Source organism: Zootoca vivipara, chromosome 13 (genome assembly GCF_963506605.1).
Source record: "Zootoca vivipara chromosome 13, rZooViv1.1, whole genome shotgun sequence".
In the NCBI taxonomy this organism is placed as follows: domain Eukaryota; kingdom Metazoa; phylum Chordata; class Lepidosauria; order Squamata; family Lacertidae; genus Zootoca; species Zootoca vivipara.
Window position 1 is genome coordinate 1,562,556 of NC_083288.1, and position 24,020 is coordinate 1,586,575.

Genomic DNA, 24,020 nt, shown 5'->3' on the forward strand with positions numbered 1-24,020 from the left:
ATTCCTCCCCCTCCGAACACAGCAAGTTGATGCCAAATAGCTCAATTTTGGTCTCATCTGACCACAACACTTTCACCCACTTCTCCTCTGGGTCATTCAGATGTGCATTGGCAAACTGCAGACGGGCCTGTCTTGAGCAAGGGGACCTTGTAGGCTCGGCAACATCTCAGTCCTTCACGGTGTAGTATGTTACCAACTGTTTTCATGGTGACTATGGTCCCAGCTGCCCTGAGATCGTTGACAAGTTCCCCCCGTGTAGTGCTTCATCACCATTCTCCTGATCATTGCAACTCCACGAGATGAGATCTTGCATGGACTGAGGGAGGTTGACAGTTATTTTTGTGTTTCTTCCATTTGCAAATTATTGCACCAACTGTTGTCAGCTTCTCACCAAGCTGCTTGGCAATAGTCTTGTAGCTCAGTCCAGCCTTGTGCAGGTCTACAATCTTGTCCCTGACATCCTTGGACCACTCTTTGGTCTTGGTCATGGTGGCTACTTTGGAATCTGCAAGATTGATTGCTTCTGTCAGCAGGTGTCTTTTGTACAGGTGCTGTAACAAGCTGGGATTACAGGTAAAACCTCTCCCTTACAGCAGGTGTTTCTAATCTCAGCTTGTTACATACAGTGAAGATACCAGGTAGCCTGACACCTGGCTGGTTGATAGGGGATCAAATACTTATTTCACTCATTATAATGCACATCAATTTCTGACTTTTGTCTTCTGGGTTGCTGGGGTTTTTCCTGTGGTTATTCTGTCTCTCACAGCTACAATAAACCTACCAGTAAAATTATGGACTGGTCATTTCTTCAGGCAAATTTAGCAGGAGATCAAATACTCCCCCCCCCTCACTGTAGCACCTAGATAGCCCTGAGCTACCTTTCAAAATATTTAAAGCAGCAGGGCTGTAACTCAGGAGATAGAGCACCTGCTTTTCATGCAGGAGGCCCCAGGTTAGGTCCCTGGCCATGAGTGTCTCCTGCCTGAAACTCTGGAGAGCTGATGCAAGTCAATGTACACAATACTGAGCTAGGACAGTTTGCCAGATGGCATATAGAGCCCTCTGTGTTCATAGCAGATTGGCCTGCCTGAAAGCATTATGGCCTAAGACAATCACCATCTGGTTGCAATTCATTCATCAGGGCGCAGGAAGTGAAGGAGCACCCTTTCTTCAAAGGCATTGACTGGCAGTATGTCTACTTGCAAAAGGTGAGCTGCTGCTATTTTTTAATCACTCCCCTTATGTATGCTTGTACATTTTTTCTTTGAGGCACCCAAACTTCAAATGGGGCGTTTGAAGTAGTTTTGTGCTGAATTTTTGCCCTATTTGTTTTTAATTCTTATCACACATTGTCCTGATAGCTCTGCTGAAGGGCAGCCTACCTTTTACTATGACTCTGTATCACCATGGCCTGTGAATTTGTAACTCTGCTGCTCTTGCTTTGGCAGTACACGCCGCCTCTGATTCCTCCGCGGGGAGAAGTGAATGCGGCGGATGCTTTTGACATTGGCTCCTTTGATGAGGAAGACACAAAGGGCATCAAGGTGTGAGGGGCACATTTTCCTTTAGCCATTGAGACCAGAGGAGGTGGGCTGTTTGTGATTTCCACCATGCTCACCCAGAAGCTTCTTGTGCTTCTCGTTTGACCCTCCTGTGCAAGAGGCCACTCTAAACAGGTCCCACGGGAAGGCAGATGCCAAGTCTTCTTGGCTGCCGGTGGTCCGTAACGGGATGGGAGAGTGATTGCAAGTGAGGGTGATGGATGGGGAAGGTGCAATGTAGCTGAGGATGTGTCCTCAACTGGCCCAGCTAGTGCAAGGAGGGCCGTTCGAAGATTTCCCCAACATGATGACCTCTAGGGACCTGTTGGACTCCAATTCCCATCACCTCCAGCCAGTGTGTGGCCAGTGGTCAAGGATGATGGAAGTTGTACATTCAACGTTAAGAATTGTTTTAAGAATTGTTTGGAAAGGCCTTTGTCCAAGACAAGGTTGGGACTTGAGGTCCATTTCTCCCAGTAGGATTACTCCCTCCTCTCCAGATCGATGGTGTATTTTTTAATCCATAGACATAATTCCAATCAGTTTTAGGGATATGATGGGAGGCAGCTGGTTTTGCCCTTTTGGTAATGTCTCTTCTCTCTCTCTGCTTCCTTGTATTGCCCACTTTTTATCAGTTGCTTGATAGTGACCAAGAACTGTACAAGAACTTTCCCCTGGTCATCTCAGAGCGCTGGCAACAAGAAGTGGCAGAAACAGTTTATGATGCAGTGAACAGTGACACGGACAAGATTGAAGCCAGGAAGCGAGCGAAGAACAAGCAACTGGGGCACGAGGAAGGTAGCAAAGGCAGTTCTGGTTCTGGAATGTGAGGTGGGATTTGCCAAGTCATGGCAGAGAGTGTGAGGGTTTTTGGGGGCTGATTTCTGCTCTCCCGTTGTTAAGGACTTCTTTTTAGGATTCTTAGTGCTCCCTTGCACTGCTGTTTGACTTCTTAAGGAGAGGGGCCTTGGAAGTTCTTCCTGCTGAATCCCAGATGCATAAGGATTGACTGTGGCTACTGGGGACCTGCTTGTTAGTTTCTTTATTTAGATAGTACCCTCATTGTGGGCAGCGCTTTAGAAGAGGACAGATCCCTGCCCTGGGGGGAAGCTTTCAGTCTATAATTCAGTGCACAGGGGACAAAAGGGAAAGGGGAAGGAAGGGTTAGATGGGACATGAATTTGGAATTATTTTTGTTGTGTGTACCGAGGCTGGATTACAGTGGGATCTGAGAGCAGGAGTGCTGAGCAAAAGGAAGCAAAGCATAGGGCAGGTGATTTTGTGTTTCGAAGCACAAAGGGCAGCAAAGGTCTTTGGGTGGGAGGCTTCAGGCAGTGGGGGGGTGGAGCGGTAGGAGCGAATGGATGTTGTGCAGGAGGCTCATTATCCGAAGGTTATTGCTATGTGTGAGCTGATGATTCTCAAGTCCCTCTGGTACATGTAACTGCATTTTGCTCACATTCACCCCTGTTGCCCTCCCATCCTGAGAGGATAGGGAGATCCATTGGCCCATCTAGTCCCACAGTGACCAAGCAGATGCCTGTGGGAAACCGGCAGGCAGCATTCAAGCATAAGAACACTGCAGTTCCCAGTGATATTTGGAAGCACTTACCATGGTGGTAGTATCCAGAGAATCAAACTTTATTGTTGTGATCTCAGATCAGCCACTAGAATAAAGTTGCACCAGTAAAGATTGGCTATTAGCTGTGGATAGCTCTCTTTCATGAGTTTGGCCAATCCTCTTTTAAAGCCACCCAAGTTGGTAGTCATCACTGCCTCCTATGGGAAGGAGTTCCATAGTTTAACTATGTGCCATGTGAAGGACTTTTCTTTTGCCCCGAATCTTCCAATATTCATCTTCAGGTAACATTCAGGTAACTACCAAGTGGTGAGCTTGACATCAATACCAGGAAAGGTCCTAGAATAGATAAATTCAACAGTTGGTCTGTGAGCATTTAGAAAAGGATGCTGTGATTACTAAAACCCAGCATGAGTTTTTCAAAAATAAGTCATGTCAGACCAATCTGTTTTCTTTTTTGGATGGAATTACAAAATTGGTGGATCAGGGAAATGCTGTGTACATAGTGTATCTTGATTTCAGCAAGGCTTTTGACAAAGTCCCCCATGATATTTTCACAAGGAAGCTGGTAAAATGTGGGTTAAACGAGGTAACTGTTAGGTGGATTTGTAACTGGTTGACTGACTGAATTAATGGTTCCTCATCATCCTGGGGAAAAGTGACAAGAGGGGTGCCGCAGGGTTCTGTTCTGGGCCCGTTGTTGTTCAGCGTCTTTATAAATTACTTGGATTAAGGAATTTGCAGGTGACACCAAACTAGGAGGGGGAGCTAATGACGCAGAAGACAGAATCAGAATTCAAAATCAAGCTAACAAAATGAATTTTAATAAGGATAAATGTCAGGTTCTGCATTTAGGTGGAAAGAACCAGATGCACAAATATAAGATGGAAGGCACCTGGCTTCTCAGGGTCTTGGTGGACCACAAGCTTAAGCAGTGTGATGCAGCAGCAAAAAAGCTAACATTATTCTAGGCTGCATCAACAGAGGTCTAGTGTCCAGATCAGGGGTCAGCAAGGCTTACTGGGGATGGGATGGATCACTGCTGCATAGATCTTCCGTGAGCCAGGCGGGCACAGCATGATGCCGGAAACTGCTTGTGCACATGCCCAGACGCCAAAAATCACACCTGTGCAGAAGCGTTTTTTGGCATCTGGGCATACACACAAGCGATTTCCAGTGCCGCGGAAGAGAGTCCCCGTGCAGCGTGTGAGGACTCGCTGAGCGGGCAGCTTGGTTCGGGGGCGGCTCGTGGGCCGGATAAACGACCCCTGTGGGCTGTTTCCAGCCCATGGGCCTTAGGTTGCTGACCTCTGATCCAGATCAAGGGAATTAATAGTTCTCTTCTGCCTTGGTCAGACCACACCTGGAATACTGTGTCCAATTCTGAGCATTACAATTTAAGAAGGTTATTTGGAAGCTGTAAAGTGTATGGAGAGGAAGGCAGCCAAGATGATCAGGGGTCTGGAAATGAAACCTGAAGAGTTTGAGGAAGGTGGGTATGTTTAGCCTGGAAAAGAGGAAACTGAGGGGAGATGTGATATCCATCTTCAAATATCTTAAGGGCTGTCACATGAAGGGAGCAAGCTTGTTTTCTCCTGCTCTGGAGGGTAGGACTCAAACCAATGGCTTCCAGTTACAAGAAAGGAGATTCAGAAAACTTTTTGACAGAGTTGTTTGGCAGTGGAATGGACTTCCTCGGGAGGTGGTGGACTCTCCTTCCTTGGAGGTTTATAAGCAGAGGTTGGATGGCCATCTGTCATGGATGCTTGAGCTGAGATTCTTGCATTACAGAAGGTTGGACTAGATGACCCTGAGGGCCCTTCCATCTCTAAGATTCTCTGATTTTCTGATTGGATGTCCACTAGTGCTACTGCTTCTGCTGCTTCCTCTCTCCTTCCTCTAAAGAAAAAAGGAGAGCCCTGCAGCAGTTGAATCGGACCAGAGAGGACCCATTAGGCCAGTGGGTCCAGATGCCTACAGGCTGCACCAGGCAGCCCCCAAGCAGGAGACAAACGCAACTCTCTTCTCCCACTGTTGCCCCTGGCAGTTGGCAGGATGACTCTCAACATAGTGGTGGCACAGAGACATCAGGGCCCCTCTTTCTCCCTTAATTTGCCTTGCCCCTTTGAAAGCAACTTCAGCCAGATACTTTGGAACAGAGAATTAGGGCCTGTCCATAGCTCAGTCTCAGTTTAATATGGATTGTCAACCCCTCTTGTGCCTCCTTTTATTCCCCCTCCATACAGAGTTCTCCTCAGGGGCTGCTCCGGCACCTGGAGTGGCAGGGGCGGGGAGAACCACCCACGGGAGCGTTACAGTGATCCGCACACAGGGGCAGCACACGGGGGTGCTGCAGCAATCCACCCAGGGGGGCGGCGGGGGGCGGCTCTGTGCTGCGAGCCACCATGTCACTCCCAGGAGAGATGCGTAGCTTGGGCATGCTGCAGGCCAGGCCTCGCGGTGTCCCGACCCCCACAGTGTGCTGTTTTGTCACCCCCCTCAAGGATGACACCCGGGGCGGATTGCACCCCCCTTCCTACGCCCCTGGTTCTCCTCCAACTACTGCTGTCCCACTTTCTCCTCCCTAAAACTGGAGATTCCCTATGCAATGAATATAGATTTCCTATTTGGATTTTCAAAGCATAGGGAATCTCCAGCTTTAGGGGAAAGAGGTGACATGATAGAAGTTTATAAAATTATGCATAGCATGAAGAATTGGGCAGAGAAAAGTTTCTCTCCCTTTCTTAGAACACAGTGAAGCTGAATGTTGGAAGATTCAGGACAGATGAAAGAAAGTCCTTCAAAACACAACGCATAGTTAAACTATGGAACTCCCTCCCACAGAAGGCAGGGTGGCCACCAACCTGGGTGGCTTAAAAGAAGATTACACAAATTCATGGGAATTTTTAAGACTACTAGCCAAGATGGCAATGTCCTGCCGGCACAGCTGGAGGCAGCAGTGCTTCTGAATAGACGCTGTTAGAAAGCACAGGAGGGGAGAGTGTTGCTGGTGGGTTTCCTGTTGTCATACCTGACTGGCCTCTGTGAGAACTGGATGCTGGATGCCCAATCCAGCAAACTCTCCTTATGCTCTTAAAATGTGTGATAGCAGTAGTTGGAGGAATATGCTACTACATGGACAAGGGGAAATTGAGGCATGTATGGAGTGGCCCTCTGACTGTAGCCTCCAGGGACCTCTTTCTGGCACATCTTCCTCTGCAAATTGCTCCTTGTGCCGATGGAGCTGTAGAGCTGCAAAGCTGCCCCCTTAACGGTGGCTTTTTTCTGCCTTGTGACAGACTATGCTCTGGGGAAGGACTGCATCATCCACGGGTACATGCTGAAGCTGGGGAACCCCTTCCTGACTCAGTGGCAGAGGCGCTATTTTTACCTCTTTCCAAACCGGCTTGAATGGCGCGGAGAAGGAGAGTCACGTGTAAGTTGGCAGGTGGTGTCAGTGGTGGCGGTGGGTGCCCTGCCTCCTCCCCGGTGTGCTGAGGCTTGAGGGGCCAACACAGGAGGGGACATGCCAAGCTCCAGGTGCTCCAGGTAGCCTGTAATCTTCTTGTTTTCCTGTTTAGGACACCTGGCGCACTTACACAAAAAGACGCAAGCGGGTAAGGCAATGAAACCTGCCTAGCAGCAATTCCCAAAGCACCGCCCCTGCAGGGATGATTGACAGGCTGTGAGGAAGTGAATCCAGCTCCTGTGAACCCACAGAGCTGGGAGCCTTTTGCTCTTCTCCTCTCTTCCCAGTCTGGCTCTGCTGAGCTGGGCTGGCCGAGGCTGGTGGCCTGAAACACCTGGAGGGCATCATTTTGGCTGAATGTGGCACTTTGGCTCTTGAGGCTGAAGAATTACCACCCTCTAAGGGAGCCACCCCAAAACATCTCTAAATCTGGCACTTCTTTTTTCACCAGGCAGGAAGTGTGCCCAGATCCACTGTGGGCTCCACTTGTGGCCCTTTTTCGGTTGCAAGAGTGAAGCTCTGTTTCTTGTGCTTTTGATTCAGGTGAAGTGTGTCACAGGTCCTGGGCCTTTGGGAACTGCTGCTTTGTAAGGGTGACCCTGAGATGTGCCCTGTAGCAGCTTTAGAAGAGAGCATCTTTGTTGCTGCTTTAGGGGAAATCATCTGTTCACCTGGGAACATCCCCATTTCCCTTGCAGCCCCCATGATTTTTACCAGAGCTCCCCTTTTCACTCCTGCTGTTTATACAGAATTATTGTTATGACTGATTTCTTTCTGCATCCTTGGGCCCCATTGAAAATGGTAAGCTATCCATGAAAGGGCTTTGGGACACACATCCAGGCTAGCCGCAGAAAAGGGAAAAAACTTGCTCTGTCTGCTTCTCCAGAGGGCAGTATTACGGTAGATCTCAGGGGCTGAACATGAGGAAAAGCTGAGCCATAGGAAGACGTTGCCTAGAGGGGTGCTGGGCTGTTCCTCCAGCCAGATGTCTTGGTGCAAAGCCTGCGCACAAGGGGCTCTTGTGCTTAATTTCCTGTATTGAGTAGTGCAGTAGGGTGGACTAGAAGCCTTCGTCTGATCTGACTCTGTTCACTTAAAGCTACATAATCAACAATGTTAACAGTAAATAATGGGGGGGGGGAGATATGCCTAACCAAGGCCATATTCACTCCTGTCTGAATACTCATGAACCACCTGGGGTAAAAAAAGTGTGTGTCTACCTCAGGCATGGCCAAACTTAGCCCTCCAAATGTTTTGGGACTACAGTTCCCATATTCCCTGACCACTGGTCCTGTTAGCTAGGGATGATGGGAATTGTAATCCCAAAACATCTGGAGGGCCCCGTTTGGCCCTGCCTGGTCTACCTCCATAAGGGGAATGCCTTGGAATTATTGCCACCCATTTTCCCTCTCCATAAATATTGAGGAATTTTCAAAGCAATGGTAGGGAAAGCAGGAAGAAGTAGTAGTATGCCATTGCTTCTAGGCTTAGATGCCAAAACTTGGAACATCAGCTTGGCCTCCTTCACTCACCCACCCTGGTCTGCCCTATGGGAAAATATTGCCCTGTGGAAGGAAAAGGCCCACCCTGTTGATTCTCAAGCAGAATCCAATCTCAGCCCACTTGCTGCATCTCCTCTCTCCCGCCCAGGAGAAGACAGGGTGGGTGGACAGGAAGCACGCTGGTGGCCAAACCCCCCCTCCCCTGCAAAATGCCCTTATATACTTCTTAGATCTTTCCCAAGTTTGAGGGGGACACAAGGAGAGATGAGGACTCGGGTTTGAACAGCTTTCAGAAAAGTGTAAGAAAGGAAGGGATATTTTTTTCCACATGAAAATAAAAAAAGAATTAAATGAAGACCTTTGGGGCCCTTTGCTTAGCAAAACATCACCTTTTCCTTTGGTTTGACAAAGCCACAACCCTTATGATATTGTGCACATGTTGTGACATTTATGAGTTGCCTTGTGAGGAAGCCCACTCCTCGCAGAGAGAAGCCCACTCCTCTGTAGAGAGAAGCTAGCTGTACCACTGCTAAGATTCCTTCCTTTTCCAAAGTCCCACTTTCCACACACCCCCATAAGCAATTTATGGAAACCCAAGGAAGGGTTGTGGCCAGTTTCACTCTCAGGGCTGTGGTTATAGCTGGGACTTCAATTCAACCTGTCTTTCCTTTTTGCTTCCTTAGCAAAATTTGCTGACTATGGAACAAATTTTGTCGGTGGAAGAAACTCAGATCAAGGACAAAAAATGCATCTTGCTCAGAATTAAAGGGGGGAAGCAGTTTGTCCTGCAGTGTGAGGTAGGCTGTGTGGCTTTGAGGGATGAGGGGAGGGAGGTCTTTTTAGAGGTGGGGAGGGCCGACTGTTCAAAACCCAAAACTGTTAATGTAGGAAATGCACACACACACACACACACACACACACACACACACACACACACACAGCCTCAACCTGGAAGTTGAGCATGTTTTGATTATCTAAAAATAAAATAAAAAAATCCTTCCAGTAGCACCTTAGAGACCAACTAAGTTTGTCATAGGTATGAGCTTTCATGTGCGTGCACACTTCTTCAGATACACACAGATACACACTTCTTCAGATACACACTTCTTCAGATACACACAGAAGAAGTGTGCGTGCACACGAAAGCTCATACCTATGACAAACTTAGTTGGTCTCTAAGGTGCTACTGGAAGGATTTTTTAAAATTTTGTTTTGACTACGTCAGACCAACACGGCTACCTACCTGTAACTTGATTATCTAAGTAAGCCCTTTCCATTTCTGAGAGCATACCCACTTTTTCCCAGTAATCCTTCACCACCACCACCACCACCAGTATTATTGGGGAGGTGCTGAAAGTCAGAGCACCCATTTGCTGTGCAGAAGGTCCCAGATTCAGTCCCCAGCCAATTAGGGCTGGGGAAATGACCTCATCCAACACATGTGGGAGCTGCTGCCAGTCACTGTAGATAATACTGAGCTTGGTGGACCAGCAATCTGCTTTCTGTACTCCTAAATGTTCCCATTTTGAAGATATGGTTTGGGCCCGTGGATTTTTCTAGCTCACATCCGTTAAGATTGTCACGACATCAGAAGCCAGCGGTGATGGAGGCTGCAGCTGCAGCACCAGCTGCTCAGGAGCCAGTCCTACATCTGACCCAATGCGGTGATCGGACACCCTTAGGACTGGCAGGAGATTCTGCAGCACCAGGGCTTGTAGAACTTGGACCCTGGGCCCACGTGAGCACCTTGCCCTGAGCCTGAGGAATGGAGCACTTCAGCCACTGCCTTGCCTGCTCAGCACAAGGCAAGAACTTATGAAACACAGGGAAAGCACCCATCCTGAGGCCAGAGGGCTAGCCCTTTAAGAAAGGTGTGGCACCTATGAGAGGTAGGCTTGGTGGCAGAGGCTTGAAAAGCCTGCAAGCTCTCGCTGAGCAGGTCACCTTCTGCCACCACAGGGCAGGGTTCCACTGCTCTGCTGTCCACTAGTTATTTTAGGAGCATGGAGAAAGCTGGTGGGGAACAACAGGCTGGGTATGCCTTGAGCTACACTAGCCATTCTCTTGCACCAGCAGTGACTTTGGGCATGTTTCTACCTTAACTATATTTTGAGCCATTTTAGCACAAAATATGGCTAATGCAGGGTAATATTACATCCCTCTTGGGTACTGAGAGCACACCTCTTTCGGGGACTTCCGGTCGGGACAAGGAGCCGAAAGAAGACAGGATTCAGCCCTTCGTGGAGAGTCTGGTTTCTCATGGGAAATGGGTGTTTACAAGGGCGCCGCAACCCCCTGAAAACCCAGCAGTGCTGAAGAGAGGTCTCATCGCCATCGGGCAAGAAGTTTGGCAAGATTGAGGCACCGGCACAGGTTGCCATTTAATACTCGTGAGCAACGCAGCCTCGAGTCTCCGTGGCTCAGCGACCGATTCTAAAACAAGGGAAAAAACCAAATTGGAGTTTAAAGATTATTAGATTGGAATCAAAATTTGGAGGACAGGGAGGGGTAGAAAATTAGGTCAACCCCGACTGTGATTAACTGTGTATATATATATATAGTGATTTCGCAAAGCAATAAATTAGTTATATTTAAATCCTACGATGGAATATTTTGGATTTTTTTTTTTTTTTGCATATGTCTAAGTGAGGAGGAGTTTTCTTGGCAGGGATACTGGAGTGGCTTGCCAGTTCCTTCTCCAGGTGGATCACGTTTAGTCAAAACTCTCCACTATGACCTGTCCATCTTTGGTGGCCCTGCAAGGCATAGCTCATAGCTTCTCTGAGTTATTCAAGCCCCTTCACCACGACAAAGCATTGATCCATGAAGGGGAAGGACAGATCGTGAAGCTGAGGCTCCAATACTTTGGCCACCTAATGAGAAGAGAAGACTCCCTGGAAAAGACCCTGATGCTGGGAAAGATGGAGGGCACTAGGAGAAGGGGACGACAGAGGACAAGATGGTTGGACAGTGTTCTCGAAGCTACAAACATGAGTTTGATCAAACTGCGGGAGGCAGTGGAAGACAGGAGTGCCTGGTGTGCTCTGGTCCATGGGGTCACGAAGAGTCGGACATGACTAAATGACTAAACAACAACAACAAGTGAAGAGGAGAAGGAGTGGATTTTACGTTTATTTTTATTTTTAGTGAGTTATTTTCTTAGTTGAACTTCGGAAACCAGTTGGGGGAGGAACTTTCCTTTTACTTTCACTTTAATAATAATAATAATAATGAATTTTATTTATACCCCGCCCTCCCCAGGGCGGCTGACATCAATAAAATTACAATAAAACGTAAAAGAAAGAAAAACAATCGATTAAAATGCAGATTAAAATACAATTTAGATTTAAAAATTGTTTTTAAATGCAGCCTCATTTTAAAATGAATCAAAACCCAAAGACCAGGTAGAACAGCTCCGTCTTGCAGGCCCTGCGGAAAGATGTCAAATTCTGCAGGGCCCTGGTCTCCTGTGAGAGAGCATTCCACCAAGTCGGGGCCAATACTGAAAAGGCCCTGGCAGCAGTATATTTGTATATTTAAAAGAGCAAGATTTCTGGAGGGACTTGGGCAGCAGACTAGTTTTATTTTTGATTCTTGGAACTGTAATAAAGAACAGAGGAAAATACTGTTTTAGAATATAGACCTGCCTCCATTGTTGTTGAATGACTTCTTCTGAACCACCACCACCACCACCCCTGCCTGCTATATTGGCGGATCGGATTAAGCCAAAAGGCTGAAGAAATTGGTTCTTTGTTTCTTTCTCCATTTTATTTTTTCGGGTGCATCGGGTTTAATATTATGCGTGGAATGGCAGGCAAGTGGTGGAAGAACATGGTGGCTCCTTAGATCGGGGATAAAATATTATAGAATCATAGAGTTGGAAGAGACCACAAGGGCCATCCAGTCCAACCCCCTGCCAAGCAGGAAACACCATCAAAGCATTCTTGACATATGCCTGTCAAGCCTCTGCTTAAAGACCTCCAAAGGAGGAGACTCCACCACACTCCTTGGTAGCAAATTCCACTGCCGAACAGCTCTTACTGTCAGGAAGTTCTTCCTAATGTTTAGGTGGAATCTTCTTTCTTGAAGTTTGAATCCATTGCTCCGTGTCCGCTTCTCTGGAGCAGCAGAAAACAATCTTTCTCCCTCCTCCATATGACATCCTTTCATATATTTGAACATGGCTATCATATCACCCCTTAACCTTCTCTTCTCCAGGCTAAACATACCCAGCTCCCTAAGCCGTTCCTCATAAGGCATCGTTTCCAGGCCTTTGACCATTTTGGTTGCCCTCTTCTGGACACGTTCCAGCTTGTCAGTATCCTTCTTGAACTGTGGTGCCCAGAACTGGACACAGTACTCCAGGTGAGGTCTGACCAGAGCAGAATACAGTGGTACTATTACTTCCTTTGATCTAGATGCTATACTCCTATTGATGCAGCCCAGAATTGCATTGGCTTTTTTAGCTGCTGCATCACACTGTTGACTCATGTCAAGTTTGTGGTCTACCAAGACTCCTAGACCCTTTTCACATCTACTGCTCTCAAGCCAGGTGTCACCACTTCCTGTACTTGTGCCTTTCAGTTTTTTTGCCCGAGTGTAGTACTTTACATTTCTCCCTGTTAAAATTCATCTTGTTTGCTTTGGCCCAGTTGTCTAATCTGTTAAGGTCATTTTGAAGTGTGACCCTGTCCTCTGGGGTATTAGCCACCCCTCCCAATTTGGTGTCTTCTGCAAACTTGCTCAGAATGCCCTCAAGCCCATCATCCAAGTCATTGATAAAGATGTTGAATAAGACTGGGCCCAAGACAGAACCCTGTGGCACCCCACTAGTCATAAACAACAGAAACCTTTTGAAATATTTGCGGATTAGCCAATATGGCAGAATAGTAAAAGGTGGACAGTAACTGTATGGGGAACTAATTAAAAGCTGTTTAAAAATTAGATTTTGAGAGAAATTACATCCCTAACCCCTGTTGTTGAACTGTTTTATGTGTTACATGAAAGATTGTATTTGCTGCCCCTAGTGGTGGAATATGTGTAGTGTCTAGATTGAATATTGAAAGGTAACACTAAAGAGATTGAAATAGAGGGAAGGGAGTGGAAGGAGAAAAAATAATAGTAAATTAATAATATTAAGATTTTAAGAAGATGGAAAAAAGAGAGGAGCAGAAGGAGGAGCAACACCAACAGAAAGAAGATAATAAAGGCAGGAGGAAACTAAAGATATAGTTAAGATGTTTGCTGAATTGAAAAAAACCTTAAGGACATTAAACAGAGTGAACAAAATATGGAAAATAAATTTGAACAGATGGATAAAAAATGGGATCAGACAGTAAAGGAATTGAAGATGCAGATACAGGAAATAGACCAAAGAACTCAAAAAGTGGAAGGAGTGAAATGTACACGAAAGAAAGTAAAGATTTGGAGAAAGAAGATGAGTGTGGTGTCAGAGGTCAATAAAACACAAGAAGACATGTGGGATTTGATCGCAATGCAAGACCTAAGACAAAGAGAAACCAATTTGAGATTAAGATCGATCCCAGAGGTACAAGGGGGGGGGGATCGAAGAGATAATTATTACTGAACTTGCACAATGGTTGGAAATGGACCAAATGGAATTGGCAGCTAATGTGGTGAATGTCTTCAGGATTAAGACAAAGAGCAAAAAAGGCAAAAAAAATCCAGGAGATTGTTTAATCATCTTTAAGGATAAAGTAATGAGAGATTTGATTCTGATGAAGCATAGAGAGAATAAACTATACATCGACAATGCAATGATTATCATATTTAAAGACATCCCACTTTATTGAAAAACACGAACAATACTGGCCTCTGACACAAGCATTAAAAAGAAATGAAATCAACTTTAAATGAGAATTCGCAGAAGGAATATCCTTCTTCTACAAAGAGAAAAAACCTAAATTAAGAAGTGTTGATAATTCTGTATTAAAAAATTCCTGAGAAAATACAAAGAATTGGAGAAGGAAGAAGAACCAATAGAAGGAGCATGCGCACCTTTGAAAAGAGGGGGGGGGAGGAAGAGGAAGAATAAAATATTGATAAATTAAGTCAGGAAGAAGAGGAGGAGGAGGTGGAGGAGGAGGAATAAGGAGAAGAGTAAGAAGAAGAGTAAGAAGATAAGACAAAAAGTAAAGTACTCAAGATGGCTCTGAAATTGATGACCTGGAATGTGAATGGGTTAAATTCGAAAGCAAAAAGAAATAAAATTGAGTATATTTTACAAAAAAGGAATTTGGACATTATTTGTTTACAGGAAACACACGTAGCAAGGAAACATAGAAGAATATTGATATAAAAGAAATTAGGAAAAAGAGAGGAGTGATTTTGTATATAAAACAACAAATGGAGGCAAAACAATTATTTAAAGATAAAGAAGGAAGAGTAATTGCAGTCCAAGTCACAACACAGGGAGAAAAAATTGTTGTTGGAATCTACACACCGAATGGTAACAAATCAGATTTTTATAAGTGGTTGGAAGAGAAATTGTTTGAATATGTGGACCAAAAAATTATAATTATGGGAGACATGAACGGAGTGATCTCGTTGGAAATGGACGGAAGGGAAAAAATGGACTCTAAAGAGGGCAAATTGCCTAAAACATTTTTCTCAATGGTTAAGAGCTGTAATCTAGTAGATATATGGAGGTTGAGACACCCGTTGGACAAACAGTTCACCCACATTTCAGAACCAAATCAATCAATGGCAAGAATCAATTATGTGTTGGTTTCCATTGAATTAGCTGCATGAATAATTAAAGTTGAAATACAACCAAAAACATTGTCATATCATAATTCGATATTGTGTGAATTAAAAGGAAAGGATTGGAAGAGATTGGAGACTCAATGAAAATTGAGATTTAGAAGAAAAAGCAAGGAAAACTTTGGTAGATTATTTCACAATTAATAGAAACCAAGAAACAAATGAGAGTACAGTATGGGATGCGAGCAAAGCAGTAATGAGAGGATTTTTCATTCAACACAACAGTATCAAGAAAAATTGAGAGAGAGGAGAGGAAGAAAGAAGAAATATTGAAGCAAATTATGGAAAATGAGAAAAAAAATGGCTAGGAAGCCAAAAGATTTGAAAGTAAGTCAAAATATAAAAAAATTACAAAGTCTATTTGCGAAGAGATTGAATGAAAAATTAAGAGGATGAAACAAAAAAGTTTTGAGCATGCTAACAAAGCAGGAAAGTGATTAGCTTGGCAAATTAAGAAGAGGAAAGCTCAAAATATGATTAATAAAATTTGAATAGATTACAAAGAGATTGAAAATCCGATGGTAATAAGAAAAAGTTTCGCAAAATTTTATAAACATGATAGAGGAGTATTTGAGGAAAAAAGAAGTGCAAAAGATTCCGACAGACAAAAACGACCGACTGAATGAGACGATTACAAATGAAAAAATTCTTAAGGCAATTAAATTTAAAAAGTGGGAATGCACTGGGACCGGATGGCATTACAGCAAAATACTACAAAAAAAATTAGTGGCGTCCTACTTGAACCTTTTAAGGAAGTGTTGAATAACATACAAAAATATGTTATGAATAACATAAAAAGCATAAATTCCTGAAACATGGAAAGAAGCATATACTACATTAATACCAAAACCAGATTCAGATTTGTTGTAAAGAAAGAATTATAGACCAATTTCATTTTTAAATAATGATTACAAGATATTTATTAGGGACCCAGGTGGCGCTGTGGGTTAAACCACAGAGTCTAGGGCTTGCTGATCAGAAGGTCGGCGGTTCGAATCCCTGCAACGGGGTGAGCTCCCGTTGCTCAGTCCCAGCTCCTGCAGTTCGAAAGCACATCAAAGTGCAAGTAGATAAATAGGGACCGCTCCGGCGGGAAGGTAAACGGCATTTCCGTGCGCTGCTCTGATTCGCCAGAAGCAGCTTTGTCATGCTGGCCACATGACCCAGAAGCTGTCTGCGGACAAACGCCGGCTCCCTCGGCCTATAGAGCGAGATGAGCGCCACAACCCGAGAGTCGGACACAACTGGACCTGATGGTCAGGGGCCTTTTTACAAGATATTTACCAGTATATTAGCATGCAGACTGAAATATATATATATCTATATGAAGACCAAGCAGGCTTTCTTCCTGGATGACAGATGAAAGATAACATAAGAAAGATAACATAAGAACTGTGATATTGAATATCTGACAGCCAGGAATGAAAAGCAGGCAGCATTGATTTTTGTTGATGCAGAAAAAGCTTTGATAATATATCTTGGGAATTTATGATAAGAAGCTGGATAATATGGAAGTAGGAGAAAAAATTATAAGAAGTATAAAAGCAATTTATTCTGAACAAAGAGCGAAAATAATTGTGAATAGTGTGTTAACTGAAAATATAGAAATTACAAAAGGTACAAGCAAGGGTGTCCACTATCACCATTATTATTCATCTCGGTCATGGAAGTCCTCCTGAAGACAATAAGACAATCGGGAAGGATTAAAGTCGGGGGGGGGGGGACAACACAAAGTAAAAGCCTTTGCCGATGACCTGGTACTGACAGTTGAAGAGCCACTAGAAAGTTCCAAGGCAGTTTTAGAAGAAATGGAAGAATTTGGCCAAGTTGCAGGATTTAAATTAAATAAGAAAAAGACTCAAATGATGGTTAAGAATATGGATAATGAAATGACAGAGAAGATGCAACAACAAATAGGTATTGAAGTGGTTAAAAAAAACAAGTATTTAGGAATATGGCTAACACCAAATAATATAAATTTATATCAAGACAACTATGAAAAGGCTTGGAATAAGATAAAGAGAGACTTGAAAATATGGGAAAGGATGAAATTATCATTATTAGGAAGAATTTCAGGAATCAAAATGAATGTGCTACCAAAGATGTTGTTTTTATTTCAGTTGTTTTTATTTCAGTCAATTCCAATAATCAAGGGGACAGGCGTATTTAAAGAATGGCAAAAGATAATTTCAAGATTTATCTGGCAGGGAAAGAAGCCAAGAATAAGATTTAAACTATTAACAGATTGTAAAGAAAGACTTTACTTTCTCCATGCCAGACTTGAAAGTATATTATGAAGCAGCCTGTCTTTGTTGGTTGAAGGAATGGATGGTTTTGTAGAAGGCAGATCTATAGGATTTGGAAGGTCATGACAACAGATTTGGTTGGCACGCATATTTATGGTGTAATAATAAAGGTTTTGGAATCCATATATTCCGAAAGTCTCTCTACAAAGTGTTGGAAAGGAAAACGTCTTGGTGGTTTTCACCAGTAGAGATTTTGAGTGTGAAAAAAAGTAAATATGAGAAATAAATGGGCAACATATGAAATGTTGTTACAAAACGATGGTGTGAAATGGAAATTAAAACGATATGAGGAAGTAAAAGAAATGGTAAATGATTGGTTGCATTACTACCAAATAAATGAAATGTTTAAAGAGGACATAAAATGGATTTGGATATGTTAAATCTAAATTTGAAATTGAAATATTGAATAGTAATTTTAAAACGATATCAAAAATGTATAAAATGCTGCTGGAATGGCAGTTGAAAGATGAAGAAGTAAAGTCGGTAATGATTCATTGGGCGAAAGATTTTGGATATAATGTTAGAAGATTGGGAGAAATTATGGAAAGAAGGAATGAAATTTACAGCATGTACTGCATTAAAAGAAAATGTTTTAAAGATGATGTATAGATGGTCCATTACACCTGTAAAATTAGCAAAAATCTATAAAGTTGATAATAAATGTTGAAAATGTAAGGAAAATAAGGTACCTTTTATCACATGTGGTGGGAATGTAAGAAAGTGAAAGGCTTTTGGGATATGATATATAATGAACTTAAGAAAATGTTGAAATATACATTTGTTAAAAAACCAGAAGCCTTCCTATTGGGAATTACAGGTACTGGAATTGAAAAGCAAGATACAAAAATTTTCCAATATGCAGTAACGGCAGCAAGAACATTAATTGCACAAAAATGGAAACAAGAAGAATTTCCAGCCAAAGAAGAATGGACAGTGAAATTGATGGAGTATGTGGAATTGGACAAGATGATGGGAAGAATCTGAGAACAGCAGGGCCAGAAGTTCATCAAAGACTGGACTAAATTTACAGACTATTTGAAAGACAGTTGCATTCAAACGATTACGTTGGTAGGATTGCAAGAAGCTTTGTAAGTTATAAAAGAGAAAAGTCATTGTAATTTGGATTTTAGAGATAAGTTTTTTGTAATAATTTAAATCAGTGATTGATAAGTAAAGTATAGATATTAGAAATAAATGTTAGAAAATCATTAGAAGGGTTTGATGGAAATCATGGCCTTAAAAAGCCAAAGAGATAAAATATGGAAAATAATGAAATGAATATGACTATTGTATTGTTAAAAATTAATAAAATATTATATGGAGAGAGAAAAAGAGAGCACACCTCTTTCTGAACCCAGATGTCCGTAGGAACAGATTTGTTCAATTTAAAATTCTGTGTTTCTGAGGACTGTAAACCTTTTTTGAGAGAGAGGTTCCCTCATTTAAGTTTGCTTTAGCTGCCTTCCTAAGAATTCCCGAGACATTTGCTGTCTGGCTTACGAAAGCAGCATTGTCTCTGCCCCAACTCCTTTGGAGGGGATTAACCAGCCTTGCACATGCCCCACCACCCTGTGAAATAAAATAGTTGCATGCTTCCACCTGGCCCCTGGCCCTTTACCTCTTAGAGCATTCGCAAATAGCAACTTGGAACTTGCTGAGTCAGACTCTTTAGCTCAATAATGCCTACACTGGCTGGCAGTGACACTCTCTTCATTTTACTAGGCATTCCAAGAGTCAAAACATCTCTATCAAGAGTCTTGCCTCAATGAGTTCAAAACTGAATGAGACAAATTGTAGTTATCTTGCTGGTACAATGGATTCTGAAGAAAAAAACTGATTTGTGTGTGTGTGCATTTGTTTTCCCCCAGAGTGACCCGGAGTTTGTGCAATGGAAGAAGGAACTGACTGAAACGTTCACAGAAGCACAGCGGCTCTTACGGCGGGCACCCAAGTTCCTGAATAAACCCCGCTCTGCAGTTGTGGAGCTCTCCAAGCCCCCACTCAGCCACAGGAACAGCAACGGCCTTTAGGACCCAAGCAAGGAAAGGCTGTGCCGTTGCAGGGGATGTCTTTCTGTCTGTCGCTGCATCACTGTTAGTTCCTTGCCCACTCTCCGGAGTGGGTGGAGGGCTCAAGGGCAAGCGCTGAGCTCAGAGAATAGTGGCACGGATAGTGGCCAAGGCCTTGGAGAAGGCTGATGCAGCAACCAGGGGGTGGGGTGGGGAGTTGTCCACAAAGGAGCAGACAAAAGTAGTGTCTTGCACTCCCAGGCAGTGTTACCCAACAGGGCTGCCCCCCAAAATGTTGCTTATTTGCAATAAACTTCTTCAGGTGCATACTATAGACTTGCAATCTGAAAGGGCAACTACCTGATTTTCATGACTGCATTTTTATGCCACGGGGCTGGGTGTTGGACCTGTGGAAAGAGTTGCCACCTTCCAGGGTGGGCAGACTCCTCCCATGCTGTCACCAGTGACTTCCATATCCACATTCTGTTCTGCTGGCCACCAACAGCTTGTCTCCTTTTTCCTGCCCTTGGAATGGACTGGACTCTGTGTCCTGTGGTTTTAAATGTTGCTGCTGCTTCTTCTAGGGGAACAAACACTTCATGCTGGACTGTACTTGACAGCAGATGATGATGAGCTGATGGGCGGAAACCGTTTGTGTGTGTGCATGTGTGCTAGTGTTGTTCAGTTGTGTAAGTGTTTCTCTCTGTGTGCTTTTCCTGGGTTTTTTCTTTTACTTTTTTTCACTGCTGGTCTGTTAGGCAGGTTTACGGGGAATGCAAAATCAGCTTCTCTCCATTCCTGGCCAATGACACTTTCTTTTAAAAATGTTTAAAACAAATCCAATTTTAAGATCTTATTGGATTGGGTTGCAGATGGATGTCGATTTTTTGCTGTCCCGAAATGTGGCCCTGACAATTTTGTCTTGCAAGAGATGCTGTCAGCCTCAGACAACTGCAGAGGGAAGCAGTAGGAAGGAAGAGAGTGAAGCCTGGCTACTGGTCATGCAGAAATGACTGGGGAAAAAGACCCTTGGCTAATCACCACATTTTCAAATAGTTTATCACTTTTGCAGAATAATATTGGAAGTCCCTTTCGCTGGGCTGGATATTGAAGGGAGGACATTCTGTAGCATATGATTCTGTATTGATGCTCTCATCCCCATGGCTTCACCATTATTTATTGTGTGCGTGTTGCTTCCATTACAAGTCAAGAGCTTAGTTCATCTTGTCTGGTTGGTTGTGGACAACTTCTGCAGCCCAGAGAATTGTGTTCTCCAAGATAAGCAAGCAAGATAAGTCCCCCAGTCCTAGAATTTGTCATAGAACATCCCTCTCTGTCCTCTTGCTCTTGGAAGCTTGTGTACAATGTACATGTTAAGGAGTTGGAATGGAGCAGCTTTGAGTGGGCTCCCCATTCGTCTGTGATAACCATCTAGACACTTTCTCCTTGTATGAATGGAATGCACTCCCCCTTTTGTTTGACAAATTGCACTTAAAATGATCTTCATGAAGGTGTCTGCATTTTAATACATTCCAGGTTACACTAATGCATGTGCAACCGATTCACAGGCCAACTCCTGGCTTTTTTTTCTTGTGGAAATGGCACCCTGAGGTTCCATGATTGCATTTTAGGGTTGCTAAAATGCACCTGTGGGTGCATTCTTTGCACCAAAATTCTTTTAAGTTGTATTCTCTTAAGTTGTGTCCTGAAATTCTGCTCAGATCCTTTGTTTCTCAGACCATACCTGCAGAGTCCCTGCTAAGAGAAACCGCTGCCTTGGGGTGGTGCATCCTTGGAGCATGCACAGAAAGCCCCTTGGCCCTCCTGTCTGGAAGAGGCTGCATGGGGCCTCCTTGAGGTCCTCTAGTCTGGCTGGCTCTGCACATTCCACTTGGACTTCCCTTATTTCTCCACTTTTTTCTTACCTTTGTTAGTTCAGTTAGTGCCTTCAGTTAGTTCTGCGCCTTCTTAGCATGGCACCCACAGCCTTGTGTTGGCGCTACGTTTCAGGAACAGGGTGCTGCTTTCTTTTTTGGATCAGCTCTTATGAAGGGGATGTGAATTTTAAAAACATCATTGCTGTGCTGTGTTTTCTAAGTTGTGTCCTGATCCTTCGTTTCTTAGACCTGCAGAGTCCTGATGACCTCATTTTTGTAAACATGTAAACATTGAGTAAGCTGTTCTTTAAAATAGATAGGTTTAGATTTTTGTTTTTCCAGAGGCAGCTAAAATGCTCTGTAATGTAATAATAATTCCTATTTTCATTTTAGCAAATTCCCAATAGCAGTAAAAAAAAAGAATATGACTTCATTTGATTTCAGGTCTGCTGTGCTCTAGAATATTCTCAATTTTTTATGGAATGTTTGTGTTTTAATCTGTTATCAGTGTCTTAGATCAACTGCTGTGTGTTAATAAGAGACACATTTGTTGTATTTAAGTCCTGTTGAAACACAGATGAGCCATGATTTCATATTTCAAAGGGACTCAAATGGGGGGAAGTATATGAATAACAGGAAGGAAAATGACTGAAATGTTTTAGCAAAATATCAAGCTTGGAAACAGTAGTGAAATATATATAATGTGTGGGCTTCTGAAAATTGAGACTTATAAAAACTTAAATACATTTTTAGTGGTGATGCTGATTTAGATTGCACATTGTTTAATTTCTCCTTAAGCTAAATTCAGTTTTGGAGACCACACCCCAGGAGGGAATTTAAAGCATACATGTAAGAGTGACATGTATGGCGATTAAATTGTAGGCTTTTCTGTTCAGCCCATTGTTCCCTTTTGGACTTCCTATGCTCTTCAAGGCTTGGCAGTTAATTCAGCAGAGATGTGGGGGAGGCGAGGAGGAGAGCCTGCAATGGAATCAACACAGCTAAGTGATTGCATCTTTATATAGGATAATTAACCTGCAATAAAGTCAGGAACTTGAAACCATTATAAGGAAATTGGGCAAGTAATTTCCTTCATAGTTTTTGCAAGCACAAAAACACAGGCTAAGAATCGCAAGAACCTCAGAAGATGTTGAAATAATAATAGTCTGATATATTTTTATCTAGTGTTCTGGCCAGCTTGAGTGTCATCACCACGACAATTGCTGAGCTGTGACTGTGTGCAGAGGAGGGGATGCCGTTGGGGCAATGCTATGGAGGCAGGGAGGCAGAATAGGGACAGCTCACATAGTCCTCCCTAAAGTGTGCACCATGTTGATCTGTTGTGTGAAAAACTCTTTGTTTCCCAATAATCCCTGTGCATGCACTGAACTGCAGTTTGAATCCTCTGTCTCCAACCCACCCATCACCTATCTCTTTCTCAGGTTGTTGAGACAGAGACGCAAATATCTTGGGAGCTTTTTAAAAGGATGTGATAGGCACATTTAAGGGAAGGTAGAAGCCTATGATCTGACCCTGCTTATTTTCTTTTTTCGTATCTTATTTTCTTATTATTTGAAAGTTTGTGTGCATGTGCAAAGCTGCTATAAATCTTAAGCGGTTGCAAAAGCACTGTCCTGACCATGTACCAAGTGGATGTAAAAAGGAATCCTGCATCTTGTAGTTTTGACAGGGACGCAGCACACTGAGTTTGCCCCAGATGTGAGTTTTGGAAATCACAGTGTTACATTTAAAATTTACATTTCAAATCACAGTGTTACATCTGTGAAATTTGTCCTGTTTGCACCTGGTGCTAGAAAGAGCAAGATCAATGGCTCAAGTCACATCCTGCAAAGAACAGCACTTGAATTAGAATCTGGGCCATTGGTTGCCTCATGAAAGGTTTTTAAGGGGTGGGAGACTGGTGTGTTCTGCTCTCTCGACTGGCCCCTAGTGATGTGTTTAGAATCCGTGAGTGTACACAGTTGCAATTTATCCCCCCCCCCCAGCAACGCAATCTTGTTGGAGCCATTTTTGAAGGTATCTACCATCTTGGAGCTATGGTGTATTCATACTCTTAAATAAAAACATGGGAAGACTAGTCTTATTTTGAACTGTGCTGTAGACACTTAAGGACTTATCGAGTTGTTTTTAAGCAGCAAAGGACCAATATCAATAATATATCAATAAATAGATTGATAATGTATGTATATCCAAAACATCATCTGCGATTCATAATGGTTTCACTTTTTGTGTTGCCTGCTGATACAATATTCCATGATGTAAATATCATATGGGCTAAGCACTTCAGAGAATGTAATACATTTGTTAAATCAATTTTTAATATTTTTGTGTTAAACCGTATTTTGTTACTGTACCAGGTTACTTTTATCTAGAGGTATTTTTTTTAAAAAAACACCTCAATAATTCTGTTTTATCTGAGAGGCATTTTTTTGTTATTTATTAAGTCTGCACATTTCTTTCAAATTATTTAATTCCCTGTACAATTTCTTCTCCTTTTTGCCTGTGTGTTATTTAAGTGACAGTTACTTGAGTTGCATTATTACAGTTTTCACAAATTAATTCTAGTAATAATAAGTTTGTCATTTTATCTCTAATAAAAGAAACAGAAAAAAACAGAGTTGTTTCATTTTGTTTTTCATGCCTCCACTGGCCTTTTCCATGGGAGCTACTCCATAAAGACCCAAATGTTCAGTAAGTCTCAGGGACCTGCATTCAAGGCCAGCCTCCATCTGGATGGAGCCCTCCAGCTGTTTTTGACTACAACTCCCATCAGCCCCTGCCATTGTCTTACACACACAGCCTAAACCACTGTTGATCTCTCCCAGCGGCTTCATATAGATATTGAAAAGCATTGGGGAGAGGGCGGAGCCCTGAGGCACCCCACAAGTGGGGCCCAGGGTTCTGAACACTCATCCATCCCCCAAACCCACTTT

At 43.2% G+C, this 24,020-nt stretch overlaps 1 protein-coding gene across 3 annotated transcripts in view; it reads left to right on the forward strand.

The window, feature by feature from the left end:
- LOC118094381 (beta-adrenergic receptor kinase 2) overlaps nucleotides 1-23,771 on the forward strand; it is a 122,914-nt gene extending 99,143 nt beyond the window's left edge. For 2 of the 3 annotated variants that reach the window (XM_035134715.2, XM_035134717.2), the window contains 7 exons: nucleotides 1,142-1,208; nucleotides 1,449-1,544; nucleotides 2,177-2,339; nucleotides 6,420-6,556; nucleotides 6,702-6,737; nucleotides 8,775-8,888; nucleotides 19,049-23,771. In XM_035134715.2, coding sequence (XP_034990606.1) covers nucleotides 1,142-1,208; nucleotides 1,449-1,544; nucleotides 2,177-2,339; nucleotides 6,420-6,556; nucleotides 6,702-6,737; nucleotides 8,775-8,888; nucleotides 19,049-19,210 — 775 coding nt within the window. In that variant the 3' untranslated portion in view covers nucleotides 19,211-23,771. The remainder of the gene's footprint in view (nucleotides 1-1,141; nucleotides 1,209-1,448; nucleotides 1,545-2,176; nucleotides 2,340-6,419; nucleotides 6,557-6,701; nucleotides 6,738-8,774; nucleotides 8,889-19,048) is intronic. The other variant, XM_035134716.2, reaches the window with a different exon arrangement.
- Nucleotides 23,772-24,020: the final 249 nt, after the last annotated feature.